The sequence below is a fragment of the Eublepharis macularius genome, chromosome 3 (assembly GCF_028583425.1).
Source record: "Eublepharis macularius isolate TG4126 chromosome 3, MPM_Emac_v1.0, whole genome shotgun sequence".
NCBI classification, from domain to species: domain Eukaryota; kingdom Metazoa; phylum Chordata; class Lepidosauria; order Squamata; family Eublepharidae; genus Eublepharis; species Eublepharis macularius.
Window position 1 is genome coordinate 71,925,447 of NC_072792.1, and position 15,997 is coordinate 71,941,443.

At 39.8% G+C, this 15,997-nt stretch overlaps 1 protein-coding gene across 4 annotated transcripts in view; it reads left to right on the forward strand.

Moving 5' to 3' along the window:
- CNKSR2 (connector enhancer of kinase suppressor of Ras 2) overlaps positions 1–15,997 on the forward strand; it is a 281,178-nt gene that overhangs the window by 214,988 nt on the left and 50,193 nt on the right. For 3 of the 4 annotated variants that reach the window (XM_054973601.1, XM_054973602.1, XM_054973603.1), the window contains 3 exons: positions 1,390–1,490; positions 6,402–6,936; positions 12,042–12,053. In XM_054973601.1, the coding sequence (XP_054829576.1) occupies positions 1,390–1,490; positions 6,402–6,936; positions 12,042–12,053 (648 nt within the window). The remainder of the gene's footprint in view (positions 1–1,389; positions 1,491–6,401; positions 6,937–12,041; positions 12,054–15,997) is intronic. The other variant, XM_054973600.1, reaches the window with a different exon arrangement.

The following is a 15,997-nucleotide window of genomic DNA, read 5'->3' on the forward strand; positions in this document are numbered from 1 at the left end:
TTTTCACTGTAATTATGAAGACTATTTATCATGATTCAACAACAGGTATTTTGGTTTACATAATGTTTGGTTTACATAATGTTTGGTTTACATAGTTTACATAATGTCCTTTTGTTATTTCATTTATTCCTGCATCTTGTGCACTAATTTTGAAATAACTTTGAGGAATATGTTTTCCTCTTTTTTTATCATTCACGTTATCATGAGAACTAACTTCATCAAGATTTGAGTTCAGGGACATGTTAGAGCCCAACAAGATTTTCAGTGTGTAAGCTTTCGAGAGTTAGAGCTCTCTCCTTCAGAATTCAGATACAATTTTTTCATCTCTAAGATGCCACTGGATTCAAATCCTGCTGTTCTACTGTAGCTGCCCACCTAAAACTAACTTCATCAAGGATTTCTTTGTGCTGGTACATTTCATATGTAGTGCAATGCTGCATGTGGAAACCTGGCTTTTTCACCGTCCCTTCCTTCAAGGATTTTTACTTACTTATATGGAGTTAGATCCATTCTGTTAAAACATCAGCACTAACTTTACCCTCCTCAGTGTAACTATTCATATTGTTTGGCTTGTCAGCCATGCAGGTCCACCAATCCTTTGCATCGTTTTCAAGGTTCATAGGTGGCTACTATGGGGGAACATGGAAAATCCAGTTCCACTAACATTATACTCTGGCATTGCATGGAATTCAGCACATACTGTTAGTTTTAAATACATATAACAACACATACTTTCCACTAACACCTTTGTTTGTTGAAAATAATAATAATAATAATAACATTCGATTTATATACTGCCCTTCAGGACAACTTAATGCCCACTCAGAGCGGTTTACAAAGTATGCTATTATTACCCCACAACAATCACCCTGTGAGGTGGGTGGGGCTGAGAGAGCTCCAGAGAACTGTGACTCGCCCCAGGTCACCCAGCTGGCTTCAAGTGGAGGAGTGGGGAATCAAACCCAGTTCTCCAGATTAGAGTCCCGTGCTCTTAACCACTACACCAAACTGGCTCTGTTGAACTGTTGAAACAGCATTGTAGAAAATTCTGATGGTCCACAGTTTTCATAGACAGGTTTATTGTATTTTGTAGTGTTCTGATTAGACACCAAAAACATCTAAGAGAACAGTCAACAAAACTTAGGTATATTAAAGTTTCACTGATTTCAATGGAATTTAAACATATCCTTTGCATTTGAAGCCTTCTGTCTAAGGACATGGGAACCATGGTAAATTGATACTTCATATTCATATTTAGAAAAATATAGAGGGTATAAACAAACAGATTTAAAAAATGATTCCATGTATTGGCACTTTTTGCATATTTCTTCTGTATGCATATGATAAAACTATGGTTTTCTTTAAACTTGGAATCCATGTTTTGCTTAGATTACTGGAGTGAGAGTGATAAAGAAGAAGTCGACACACCATCTACACCCAAACAAGATAGCCCGCCTCCACCATATGACACATATCCACGGCCTCCTTCGGTAAGATATCTGTTATTCTTTACTGGCATTAGCTTATAGTTCTCCTGCGTATTTAGAAGTTCTTTTAGAAGAGAAAGCTGAACAACCTCCATTCATTTCAATGGAGCTTGCATGAGAACCCTTTTTGGTGGATTATGCATCCAAAATATAAAAATCGTGTTTGTCTTGGTTCTGCACAAACCATACGCTGTAGTGCCTTCAGGTTGAAGTTATATAAAAAGAAGTGGTTTCTTGTTCCTATTAAAAGATTTAAACATACTTTCCTATCAAATATTTAAAAGTTGCTTTATTAAAAACATTTGTACATTACAATTAAACCTGAAGCGAAGCCAAGATAAAATACAGACAGCTTTAACTAATGTGTACTAAGCTTCCCAGAAAAACATCTTCCTTTGGTGAGAATAGCATTTTCTGTGGTATGGCAAACCTACTTTTTCAGTTTCTCTCAGGATACATTCCACAAGAAGGATTGTACTTCTCTGAGATAAATAGGGGGCAGACTGTAATGGAAGGTTGCCTATAAGAACAGCATGACATTTCCTGCAGGCACCCTAGTGTGGTTGTTGTTTCAGGAAGATGCAAGGCCCAGTATCAGTCCTGTAGCTAAAGACAGGTAATTCATTCTAATTACTCAGAAAGAATTATTCCTCTCTTTGCTGAGCCAGTGCTTACCTGTTTTTGAATAGTAAGGCTATCTTGCACAACATCCCCACAGCTGCCTTTTCTTTCTCATATTTTGCACAGTGCCAACCATTCCTTGGACCTGATCCTGAAGAGTCTATGTAGACTATATTTTATTGATTGATTGATTTGATTTATAACCCCTCCTCCCCACAAATGGGCTCAGGGCAGCTAACAACTAGAGATGGGTATGAACAGCAATATGAACAAAAAAAAGCCACAAACAGCCCAATCTGCTGTTCGCAAACAAGCTGTTCGTGAGGCCCCATTCTAAATGAACAGGTGGTCATTGCAAGCCTTGTTCGTTGTGGTTCATCTTGCTGTTCGTCAAGCCAGATAGTGTGGCACCTGCAATCAATTCCCTTGGCAACTTAGGCAGGGATTGTCTGAACTCTGTCTGAACTCCTGCTGTTGCCCTAGAAACCCAATCTAAGCCCAATTTAGCTTGATAGGCAGGTCTTCCTTTCAAGTGTGGAGCTCCAAATTTGTTACAAGGGAGCAAAGAGCAGGGGGGAGGGGGGCTCCCAGCTCTGGCTTTGCAGACAGTGGAGAGACAGTTGCTGTTGGCATTTTGATAGAGAGAGTGCATTGGAGCTTGAATTTTCTTTGTGTGTGGTGGGATAGGGATCTACTCCAAGTTCCAGGGCTGCTGCCAGGCTCTGGGCCAAGCTATTATTTATTATTGGTACCTTTCCTGCTGCCTGCTCAGGTAAGGTTTCTGGGAGTGGTGCAGTAGGGATCTTGATTTGGATGATGGCTGGAGGAGAGCCTGCTGGCCCCCACGAACAGCCAACCAACTATAAAATAAATAATAATCTTAAGACAATCATTAAAATAGTCCAGGCACAGGCTATTTAAATAAATAGTTGGGAGTCCATATATGGGCATATATATGGGCATTACCAGCTCTTACCACCATCTTGTTCAGAGAATGGATTCTGCTCATCATGCCATACACCAAGATGGCTGACTTATGAGTAGGGCTACAGAAATACTTGCACCATCTCCTATCTTTCAGTCTATTATCTTTTCCCAAGGCTTTTAAACCTTAGGTTATGAAGGCTCAGGAGCCAGAGACATCAGAAAAAGCACCTTCAGCTGCAGAAGGATCAAAAGATGAAACTATGTATACTATTATTGAATATAACATCAGTTGTGTGATACAGAGACATTTTCATTCAGATATTTGCCTAAAGCCATGTCAGGAGCATCTACTTCAAGGATATCAAGCACACTGACACAGGGGCAGGGCTTGCTTCCCCCCTCACCACACACATCAAGTACATGATTCTCTGTATATGAAAAGAGATATTTTCTGTGAATCAAAATAATAAGAGTACAAAAACAGACTTATCAGATTATCTCAGTGGTAGGAACTCTGAAATGAAAGATTACTTGGGGAAAGATCATCACTTCCAAATTCATAAAGTATAAAGACAGCAGTCACCTCATCTGAAATCTCTCTACTTTTCAAAAAGCCCTTTTCATATCGAGGGCAAGGCCCTTGATAACAGCACCAGAATCCTTCTGTGGGCTTTTGAACATTAAATTTATTCTCTTCTGAATTTTCTGTAGAAGAAGAGGCCTGTTAGGGTCAGATCAATTTGCCTAAGAGGAAATACATGAAAATTTTAAGGGGGCCCTTATATGCTGTATATTATGTTAATTATTATGTTAATCTAGACCTTGTAAGACTCTTTTTTCACCTTTGCAGTGACTGTGATGAAACTGGGTAATTTCATGGTATGTCTAGATCAGTAAGATGTTTACCTCATGTATTTATTTATAACAATTGGTACTGTAGTAATGGGTCCAGTAGCACCTTTAAGACTAACCACTTTTATTGTAACATAAGCTTTTGAGAACCGCAGCTGTCTTTGTCATATGCATGGAGGGTATGAAGAAACTGGCCAGAAATATATAGGTGGTGAGGGGAGGGAGGAGAGGGTGCAGAGAGTGAGGGTCATGTAAATGTAAATGCAAAGTCATGATTTGTATACTGAATTCTCTGAGAGATTTGCCTTGGGTAGTTTCCAACATAGAGCAACAAACAGTTTTTGAAAATCAGAAAGCAGTAAATTCATAATGTAGTAAAATCTGAAAGTGGCAAGAGCCAATAAAAATATCTTCAGCACAACAGACGGAAATAATATCTAGGGCATGGATAGCTCTACTGGTCTTGACATGGCTCACTGACCAATTAGAAGAACTGTTCTCTGCAACTGATCCAGTTCATACAATATCTTGAGATGATCCTATATCCATTGATGTGGAAACAATTCATACAAATCCTGCAAGGCATAAACAGTTCAAATAATTCCTCAGATAGAGCCAGATTGAAACATCATTCAGGATAAAGGCAGTCTCCAGTGTTCAAGGAGCCATGATTTCAATTATCAGAATTTTATCATAGTGTATTTTAGAATAGCAGAAAACCTCAGCACTTGTGTTAAGATGTTTATCCCTTTTACTGCTTTGCTTTAAAGGGAAGACCAATATGTAACCAGAAAGAAAATATAAATGATCAATCGCCCAAACAGGTGATTTACCGAAGATGCCAGTCTGAGCAGTTAGGAGACCAACCCAAAATATCAAAAACGTCCTGTCAGGGAAAAAAAATGTAATCTTCACAGACCCTGGTTTCCCTTGTCACATGATAAGGCATCTTTTAGGGTAGATCTATGACTTGTAGATCATATAGGGCATCGTATGGCAATCCTTGCACACTGCAGTTGATTACATGGTGTGGGCCTCAACATAGTAGCCCTAACTTTTGTGGTGTCCCGTAAACAATCTCTTGCTGTGTCAGTGGACATGAGGAGTTCCCCATATGTCCTGCCAATCTTCTTAGGACTGAGTACTTGCCATTCTTTCCATGGTCTGCAGTATTCTAACTGAAATCTTGATTTTGTCCTAGAAGCTGTCACTAAACACATTTTGAGACACTTTGCTCAGTCATGCTCTATTTCCTGCATTTTAGGGTAGAATTTGTTTGCATTAAACTATCTAGGAGATTTAAAGTTTTAAAAGACTGAACCAAAATGTTTAAACTAAAAGTGGAACAAATTAAATAAATGAATTTCTTTACTAACAGAATATGTGGACCATGTATTGGAGGGGTTTGGCTTGTGTTTAAACACAAGGAGCACACCTTGACTATAGTTTCTTTCTCAATATTGTTCTTTAAAATTATTTTTTTACTCTGGGTTTGTTCATCTAGGAAAGGGAGGGAAAGATCAGAATCTTTTGACAAAGCCTACAGTCTTCTCTTCACAAAGTCTATCTTGGTTATTCCAAGTGATGTTTTTGTTCAGTAATGAATTAATAATACAGGATTCTGCTGATTTGGAACTCATTACGGAAGTTGTAGAAATTAGAATAGTGTTCATAGGGAGGTTTGCTAATTTATTATGCAATCTGAATCCTATTGGCATTTTATGACTAGAACCTGAAAGAATCTAAACAGAATTACTTGGATAGCTGGCCATTTCCAAATCTTGTCCTAGTTCGCTAAATACATACTGTTTTAACAGTGCAATCCTATGGAGAGCTACTCCAATCTAAGGCCATTGACTTCAATGGGCTTAGACTGGCGTAACTCTCCACAGGATTGCACTGTAAGTGAAGTTACATTCCAACAGCAACATATTCACCACACTCCTGACTACACACAAATATGCTGTGTCAGCCTCATCAGTGTTTGCACACTAATGTGAAATATACTATTTATGTATAATTTTGAATTCAGTGTGTTAACTAGAGAGGGGCAAGTTAAGAATCGATCTTTTCCAGTGAGACTGCATGACAAAATGGCAGGAACTTTGGAGATCCAGTTTTAAATGCATAAGTTTGTGTTTAAGATAAGGGCTGATGGATCCCTGAGAAATCTATGTCTATGGTGGTCCCACCATTTGAGGTTAAGTAGGTAGCTTTGTCAAAGCAGACCTTCTCTTTGTAGGATTCTTTGCCTATAGCAGTCCAGTGTGCTTGCAAGTTTCTTTGCAGCTGAAGGCTTGTTAAGCATTGTTTTTAAGGCAAGTCTTCTTGTCAGGTTGTAGATGGGTTTTGTTGATTTTGTGGTTTGGAAAGCTCATGTAATGCACTAGATGGTGGGCGGGGGGATGTTATACATTGCTTTAAAAGTGAAAAGAAATCCATTACTTCTATGTCTTGAAAATATATGCACTTATCTTTATTATTACAAAATGAGAATTTACATTCATATTTCAGATGAGCTGCGCAAGTCCTTTCGTAGAACCAAAGCATAGCCGGTTGTCATCCACTGAAACTTCCCAGTCACAGTCATCACATGAGGAGTTCCGACAGGAAACAGTGGGGAGTACTACTGAATCTCCTATCCGCAAAACAGCCAGTCAGAGACGTTCTTGGCAGGATTTAATAGAAACACCACTGACAAGCTCAGGGCTGCACTACCTTCAGACTCTACCCCTTGAAGACTCAGTTTTCTCTGACATGACTGTTGTTTCTCCAGAACACAGGAGACAATCAACACTTCCAACTCAAAAGTGCCATTTACAGGATCACTATGGCCCTTTTCCTTTAGTAGAGGGTGACAGAATGCAAGTGCTAAATGGGAATGGGGGGAAACCTCGCAGTTATACTTTGCCTCGGGATAGTGGGTTCAACCATTGCTGCCAGACACTTTCAGTCAGTGCCTCCAGTCATCAAGAAGAGGTGTCACAGAAAGAGCAAGAGCAAGAAGAAGGAGGCAGGGAAATAGAATCAGAAAACCAAGAAGATGAAAGTAAGTAGTAATTATATTCTGATTTTGAAAATAAGTATAAATAGCTTGCATGTAGAAAAGGGGAGGTTGTTTTGAGTATACAGCTTTTCATCATTATTATTTTTAAAAATGTACTTGCATTGAGTCCAAGATGCAAGTAGTAGCTAAGAGTCTGAGCTATGGATCAGGAAATCTCTGGTTCAGATCTCTACTCTGCCATGAAATTAGTAGGGGGCCTTAGGCAAGCCTCCTATCTGCAATATGGGGATACTAATACTTCAGTCCCTTACAGAGGATGTTTTTGTAAGGGTAGATAAAATAATGTGTATGAACGCATTGCTCTGTTGCAAGTGCTGTATATATGTTAAATATTATTACATAGTGGAAATAATTTATTCAGTAGCTTTGACATAAAAATTAGCTTTATATGCATTTTAACTTAAAAGATAAAATTTCATCATTTTCAGCAGTTACTATTCAGATTTATTATTTCAAATTTTGTTCAAGTTTCGTTCCCATCTCTTTTTTACCACTACTGCTGTGCTTATGTATTTGTCACTATTCCTTTACAATTGGAAATTACTTGCTCTTATGATAAGTTCTGTTATGTATTACGGGCAGCTCAATCCATTTATGTCGCTCATGCACTGACGTAAATGGGGCACCATTCCACAGCTCCCTATGGACTTTTGCAGGAGAGTCCCGCCAGCGCCCGAGCGCAACGAGGTGCAGCTCCTGCCAGGAGCGCCCACCCGCTGTTCCCCTGACAACTCCACTCACACCAGCCAATGGCCACACCCCTCCCTTGACATCCAGGTGAGGGGCAAGCAGTGGCACAGCCAATGGGGAGGCTGCGATCCCTGCTGCCACCAATAGGCCCCCCTTCAGAGAGCAGGCATCCCTGCCAGGGAGGGGGGCAAAAGTGACAGTGAAGGTCCAGATCAAACACCCACCCTCTCGCCCATCCAGCCCCCATTTCCAATGAGGGCCAGGCCAGTGGCTGCAGCTTGGTGCACCTGCAAATCCATGCCGCCACCACCACCACCACAAGAAACAGGTTCCCCCTCCCTGAAATGTAGGGCCAGATAGTAGGGAACTGATATCTGTTGCCTCGAGATCAGTTGTAATTCTGGGAGATCTCCAGCTACCACCTGGAGACTGGCAACCCTAAGTAGTGCCCAGGTTCTGGAGATGCAGGTGGGGGGGAGGCGGGGTCTTCAATGAGTGACAGGAATGCCCATTGGGAACCACGTGGGAGGCTGGGAGGCCATTTGGAAGCGAGGGGAATGAAAAGCGCTGCTTGAACACATCACTGCATCTCTACAATGTGAGAACGTGGGTTGGACCTCGACAGCCATGCCCCAGTGCATGTCTCTTTTACACTTTATATGCTTACTGTGATAAACATGCACCGAATAATTGTGAAGTGACTCAAATAAAAAGATTTAGAACAAACTCTGAGATATATAATTTGCATGTTGTAACTGATTGTTTAAAAGTTTATACTTGATAGGACATTTAAGCATTGAAAGATTTTTGCTAAAATACAAAAAATGTTATGTTTGGTTTTCTATACTTTATTCTGGTTTATGTATAAATTACAGTAATGATAGCAACATTACTATATTTATTTTTATTCTTGTTCTTCATTTTACCTGGAAAGTCCATAGTAGTATTGTGCGTTCTTTGACAGATGTTATATAAATCTAAGTGATCAGTGTGTCCCCAGAACATGGCGGATAAAATTAATTTTGAAGATGCAGATTACTTGACCAGGCAGAATCTATGTAATATGTTTGGTGTTGGACTACTTTGTTAGTTCTTTGATACTTTTACTGGCAAACAAGTGAAAGGCCATTAATGTTATATGCGTTCTACTAGAACACTTCAGTATGAAATAAATGTACATGTATCCTGTGGTATGTTGGAGGTCCAACATAACATGTAATGTATCATGTTAGAAATAGACCTATGAAGGAAGTTGTGGTAAATAGTTCAAATATACTACCATTGGGACCAAAAAGCATGTTTTAAAAGTCATCTTCATTTTTGAAAAATATTCTTACTGTTAGTTGAAATGAATGCAGAGGAGTTAGCCATGTTAGTCTGTGGTAGTAAAATCAAAAAGAGTCCAGTAGAATTGGTTAGTCTTAAAGGTGCTACTGGACTCTTTTTGATTTTACTTGAAATGAACATTCTCTTTGTGTTCTTAAGGGAACCATTGCAAAATCTGAAAATGAATTTAGAAAAAGCAAGTGGCTATTGCATGTGTTTATTTTATACTTCAGTACATTTCAGATTTTGCTTATAGATTCCCAGCATAATCTCTTTTACAAAAAATCAGTTTCTTCTTTCTTGTTGATGCAGCTACTATGTTGGTTTGCTACCTCTCAGAATATTGGCAGCTTAAATTCATTTTCCAGTTATCATTACCACTTTGAATTTCCTAATAACTATGACCAGTTTTGTTTTAATACTGGTTCAAGTTCCTAACTTACTCCATATCTTGGTTCCAGGTCAGGCACTAAATACAGTTCAGCCTCTCTGGTTCAGTTCTTTTCAGTCATTTCAGATACAATGAATACACGTTAATGCTATATACTCTAGTGTTTCCAATGTAATCCCTATAAAAATAAAATTTTGGCTTGGATCCTACAACCTGTCAGTAGTAAGCATCTTTCTCGCCCAATTTTTCCTCCTGGAGCCATTTCCAAAGCCAGCAAAATTTATTCCTAGAGTCAATAGATTTTTGTGTACTTATAGCTGCACCAGGCTACAGTGAAGAGAGAGAGGTGGAATGAGATTGCCCTTCTTGCATCTTGTGAGAGCAGAGGTCCCCTTGCTGAAGATAAAGAAAGGAGTGATTTCACCCTCTTTCCCCTCCCCACTACAGCCACCCAACCAATGTGGCTATTAGTTTATCCCTCAACCCTGGGGAAAAAAATCCCTAGATTGGACATGGCTAGGAGGGGTGAGGAGGATCTCATAAACCTTGTGCCTGCAGATCATGGGATCCAAACTAATAAATGTTTAATTTATATAATTTTAATAATTCACTTGTAAACACTAATACCACATCCTTCAGCTACTATCATGTTTAACTTTGGAAAATAAAATTTCAGTCCAGAATAGTAAAAAAACTATCTACTATTGTAAAAATTGTGCAGACTGCAGAGGTGTTCAAGTTAATGACAACAATTAACACATATTATTACAGTAATACATATGGGCTTTGAACATTGAAAATGATACACTAGTGCTAAGTGTTGTTGTGTGACATTGAAAAAAGCAGAAAGCTGACTGTGCATTGCTGAAAGGAAATGGTGTGTAGAAACAGAGATGCTGAGAAGACAAGAACAGTGAGATGTGTTAAGAGATGCCACAATTTTTGTCATAGATGAATTTGCCTGATGAACTTACCAATATTCAGGGTTTTTTTTTCAGCCAGAACGCAGGGGAACAGCGTTCCAGCACCTCTTAAAAATACCCACGCGAGTGGTGGGTATTTTGGCCCAAAACAGCCAGGATTGGCTGCTGCCAGGTGGGGGACTGCCCTCCTGCACGGCAGCAGCCCGTTCCAGGCCAATTTGGGCCCAATCCAGGCTGTTTCAGGCCATTTGGGGCTCTTTTGGCCCAATTTGGGCCCAAAATGTCCAGGATTGGGCTGCTACCAGGTGGTGGAGGGTTTCCTCACATGGCAGTGGTCCGTTCCAGGTGATTCAGGCCAAATCCTGGCTGTTTTGTACCCGTTTTTGGCAATTTTGGGCCCATTTCGGTCCAATTCAGGCCCAAAACAGCCAGGATTGGCCACTGCCAGTCGGAGGAGTGTTCCCCCATGTGGCAGCAGCCTGTTCCATGCTGATTCAGGCCCAATCACCTTTTTGGCAATTTTGGGCCCATTAGGGCCCAATTCGGGCCCCAAATGGCCAAGATTGGGCTGCTTCTGGGCGGGGAGGGTTCTTCTGCGTGGCAGCGGCCCATTCCAGACTGATTTGGGCCCAAAATGGCCAGGATCGGGCTACTGCCTGTCAGGGGAGTGCTCTCCCGCACGGCAATGACATGTTCCAGGCTGATTTGGGCCCGAGCGCAGGAGTGCTCCCGGGGCGACCATGGCCTGTGTGATGACATCACTTCCCGAAAGTGATGTCATTACATGGTCCCAAGAGCGTGCGTGTGCTTTACACACATGTGCATGGTACCAAGTAAGTTCCACCACCCTTTTTCCCAGAAAAAAGTCCTGTCATTATTAAATCTAGAGAATCTGGTACTCATTTCAGAGTAAACCAATTTAGAACTGCACTCTCAACCCCAAAGTCTAGAATACAAGACCTGACTTAGAATGACTGTCACTAGAACTGGAATGAGTGCTTTTCCAGGGTTGTTTTAGCCTCCCAGACCACTTCCTAAGCTGATCTATTCAGCAACAGGAAGTAGAATGTTCCAGGATACCCTAATCTCATCACTTATCAAAAGCGCAACACGGTTGGCTCTCATTCTCACTTGAATGAGAGATCACCAAGGAAGTCCAGGGTTGCTACTCAAAGGCAGGCAATGGCAAAACCACCTGTTTTTCTCCTGCCTTAAAAACCCCAGCAGGGGTCACCTTAAATTGGCTGCAACTTGATGACGTACATACACTTTAGAACTAGTCCATTTTGGAAGATACTCATATTGGAAGATTGATTTAAATATGATGACAAAGAAAATAATTATTTCTGGAGTAGTAGTGAAATTGGCAGTGTGCTTGAAAGCTGAGAGTGTAAGTGCTCTTGTGCAGCCACTCTCACCCTCAGCAAGCTCCAGCTAATGAATCAGCCTATCCAGTCACTGATGAATCAGTGACCTATTCACACCTGATGATCACAAGGTGATCCAAACCAGTAGGAATTGTACATCTTTAATATATATGAATGTTAAACATAGATTTTAAAACAGAAGTATTTGGGAATACATTGCTGCTTCTTTCCCTTTGTTGGGTTTACAAATGGAGATCAAAGTAAAGTATGTTCCTCATGCCTTAGCATTTCCAACAAGAAGTTCTATGTAGAAGTCTCTAGTGGTGGTGATTTCATTTATGAATAACTCCATTGTTTTTTATTATTGATCATCACAAATCTTACAGTAAGTAAATGAAAAGTGTGATCCTCCTCCCTCCTGAAGCATATTCCTTTCAAGTGTATCCTGGAGTCAAGCAGCTGACATAGCAGCTGTTTAATCACTTAAAGCATGTTATTCTTCTGCATTTCAGAGGAAGTCTTATATAAAGGGATGTTATGTGCAGTCTGTCTGGCACTTTACCTCCTCTAAGTCACCTCAACTTGGGCCTTCTGCCTCCACCATTCCTGCGGCGTGGTAGAGGGGCCTGAGGGACTACTGGCCTGGGTACGTTTCCTGTAGGGTTGCCAATCCCCCGCTCTCACCCTTCATCCCCTGCCCCCGCTTACCTGGACAGTAGGGGAAAAGGCAGGGGATATTCTTATTTTCCCCGTGAAAATAAGTGCACTCCTAAGAATGCTTTGCTAGATGTAAGTCCCATTGAGTGAACTTCAGTAAGATTTTGCTTAGGAAAGCATCATTAGGCACCTACTGGTAAAGGTTCCAGGCAGTGATTCATGTTTCATTGCTCTACTGTATTTGCTGTGTGATTTTGCTGCTTTTCTGTACACTGACCTAAGCAGTTGCACAGTTAATGTGCATTATGGCACTAAACTTATTTACTCAGAAGTAAATCCCATTAATTTCAATGTGGTTTCCCCCCCTAATAAATGAGCTTTAGAAGTTCTTAAGTTTGGGGGCAGTTTGCATACTTTATTTTTTCCTATCAACAATTGTTATGAACATTTGTTCCTTACTGATAAGGAATGGAATGTAAAAAATTCATGCTACTAAATTTTTAATGCTAGAATATGTATTTAATTAAATTTAAATGGTTCATTTCAGAATCCTGTATACAGAATGAGTGACAAAGAATTACATTGTAAAATAATTTTTTTTTAAAGTTTTTATTGAAAGTATAACAAGTAACAAGATCAACAATAAATGCGTAGAAAAAAGGTGGTATCATACGTAACAATGTTCAGATACAACAATACATAAACACCAAAACACTAACAGTCGGCAATAATCAAGTGTGTAAATATTATACATAATCAACAGGATTCTAATACAGTGTTAAGCAAGCTAATTACAACAGCATCGGGAGAAGCATGTACAGGCACATCCAGTACGTCGCAGAATAAATCCATAGTTCAAATTTCAGGGTTTATAATCGCGTAGTGAGGTAGCTTAGAGATCAGCCATTCATTCTGAGATAAAAATTCCAGAAAAGGGTACCATTGTGCGTAAAATTGTGTAGGTTTGGAGGGGTTTTGCAATATTCGAATTCTGTCCGTTATCTTTTCCATTATAAGGTGATCCCACACTATTCTATACCATATGTCAAGAGTGGGTGGGTATTGCGATTTCCACCTGAGTGCAATTGTGGTTTTTGCAGCCACTAGGAGAGTTCTGACCAATGCCTTCCGCAGCTGAGGAATATCTAGATCTCCCCAAAGGTCCAAGAAAACAAGTCCTGGGCTTGGGGGTATCACATAAGTCGTGATACGGGAAATTTCCTGGAGAACCGCCTTCCAGAAGGCAGCAACACTTTTACACTCCCACCAGCAATGCAGGAACGTACCATGCTCCCCGCATTTTTTCCAGCAGAGTGGAGATCTGCTGGGATATATTTTCGCCAGCTTTTGGGGAGTGAGGTACCACCTGTGGATAAGCTTATAGGTTTGGAGACGCACACTGGTGACAGAGGAATTAAGCAATGCAGACGTCCAAACATGCTCTCTATCTTCTCGTGTGAGTTCTATCCCACAGTCTTGCTGCCATCTATTGAGCAGCACCTCAGTGTTTAGTGGTTTGGTATCAAGCAAGACGAGGTATAGTTTAGACAGTTTTGTACTGTTTGGTAGGATTCAATTTATAGAAGAACTTGCTAGCTTTATATGAAGGATCTTTAGTAGCTAAGATGAATTGTGGATACTTAGTATTAAAGGTTTTAATAGATTAGTAAATTCCTGTTCACTTGAAAAGTTTTATTTTGACTTGTTAAGCTTGGTGTATATACTTTCCCTTCTAACGTTGTCTGAAGAGATCACAAATTGCTGCAGTAGTGACTATATCAATAGGATCTATAAATAATCTTTAGAGTGTTCTTTGTTACAGGTATCAAGTAAATTTAAACAAGTAAAAGTTAAATGATTTTCTGTGTTTATAACTTATGGAGATTTTTATTAACTTGAACAATGAATTCAGCTTTATATAACTTAGCAATTACCCTTGAACGTTTCTAAGCTTTGCCTCTTTCTCTTTTCTCTCTTTTGTTTATTTCAAGACAAAAATAGGCCAAAATAAAATAAGAGAAATGATTCTATTAGTGAAGTGTTTTATTCACACTTCAAATAGTTATTGAAAATAAATTGTTTGATTTCCTTTCCACTGACCTCTTACCCTTTTCTTTCCCTCTTTTTTGCAGTGTTGTAGTTTCACACTAAGTAGTTTGAATGTAATATAGAAGGATTTATTTGATTTTCCCTAGCTGTCCACTCCTTTTCTCTAACTCCTTACTCTGTTCTATTTTCTTATATCCTTTGTTTAGATAAATCAACTTATTTCGTTTAATTTTCCCCCTTTCCCCCCTCCTTTCCCCCCTCTCTTTTCCTAGGTATAGTTTAGACAGGAGACCCTTACGGTTAAATGAGTGGGAGTCCAGAAGTGCTTCAAATTTAGTTGTTGGTTTAGTCATTACGCTTTTTATATTTAATTCGTTCAGAAGATATCGCAGTTGGAGGTAGAAAAACCAGGGGACTTCCCTGCCCAGGTTGTTGTTCAAGTCTACTCTGCTTATAATACCATCCTTGGTGGCTATGTCCAACAACCTCAAGTCTCTCAGTTCATCCCAGGAGCGCAGTGCGGTTATATTATGCTGGCGAGGCATGCCCTTATGCGATGTGAGCACCGAAAAGCGGGATATAGCCGGAAGAAGGGACTGCTTATGTCTGTCCCAAAGCTTTAGCCGTGCAGTAAGGAACATATTTTGATGTATGGAAGAAGGACGCAAACTTGGGATAGACCAGAACGTTTCTCGCAATGTTTTTGGCTGGGAAAAGGTGCCCACTATGTTTATCCAATCAGAGTGTCCAGAGGGGAGTAATATCTGGAGGATGTCCGATAATCTGGCTGCATCAGAATAGAGCCCTATATTTGGGTAGTTAAAGCCCCCTGCTGTTTTAGGGGCACACAAAATTTTGAAGGCTATCCTGGGGCGCTTATTCTGCCACAAGAATCGGTTTAATGTCGTCTGCCATAGGCTCAGAATTTTGCTAGGGATTTTAATTGGAATCGTTCTATACAAAAATATCAATTTTGGGAGGACGAAGGATTTTATCAAATGGTATCTTTCATACCATGCCAGGTTTTGCTTGTTCCATTTGAGCAGGAGGTGTTTAATTTCTTTCATCTTTTTAAAATAATTTTTAAAAGAATGTTTTGTTGGGTTGGCCGTTTTCAAAATATAAAGTATCGTTATTAATTAATTATGAAATATGAGTTTTGGAGTCTAGCAGTGACTTTAATATTTGAGATCATGGAGGGGTATTCAGGGTACATTCACAACATTCAGTAAGATTTCTTATTTTAAAACCTTTTATTCAGGATAACAGTGCTTTGGGTTTCTAATCATTACCTAGTCATTCTTGCATTTCAGAAGTTAAAGTCCAAAGCCTAGCACTGAATTTGTTTCTGTAGTATGGTTTAACTCTGCCCTCAGAACAAAGATATTTTCTCGGTGACATTTCTAAATTGACCTAGGTATGAGAAAGCAAGTTGAGAGTGAGAAAAAGGCCTTTGTTGTTATACTAAAGTTTAGTATGCCTATGGTTGTTGTGGATTTTCCGGGCTGTATAGCCGTGGTCTTGGCATTGTAGTTCCTGACGTTTAGTATGCCTATGTTTGAGCATTTTTATACTTTAATTTTCTTTTGAAAGTCATCCTCTGTTCCTATCTGGTTGCTATGATAAATTATGATTATGTA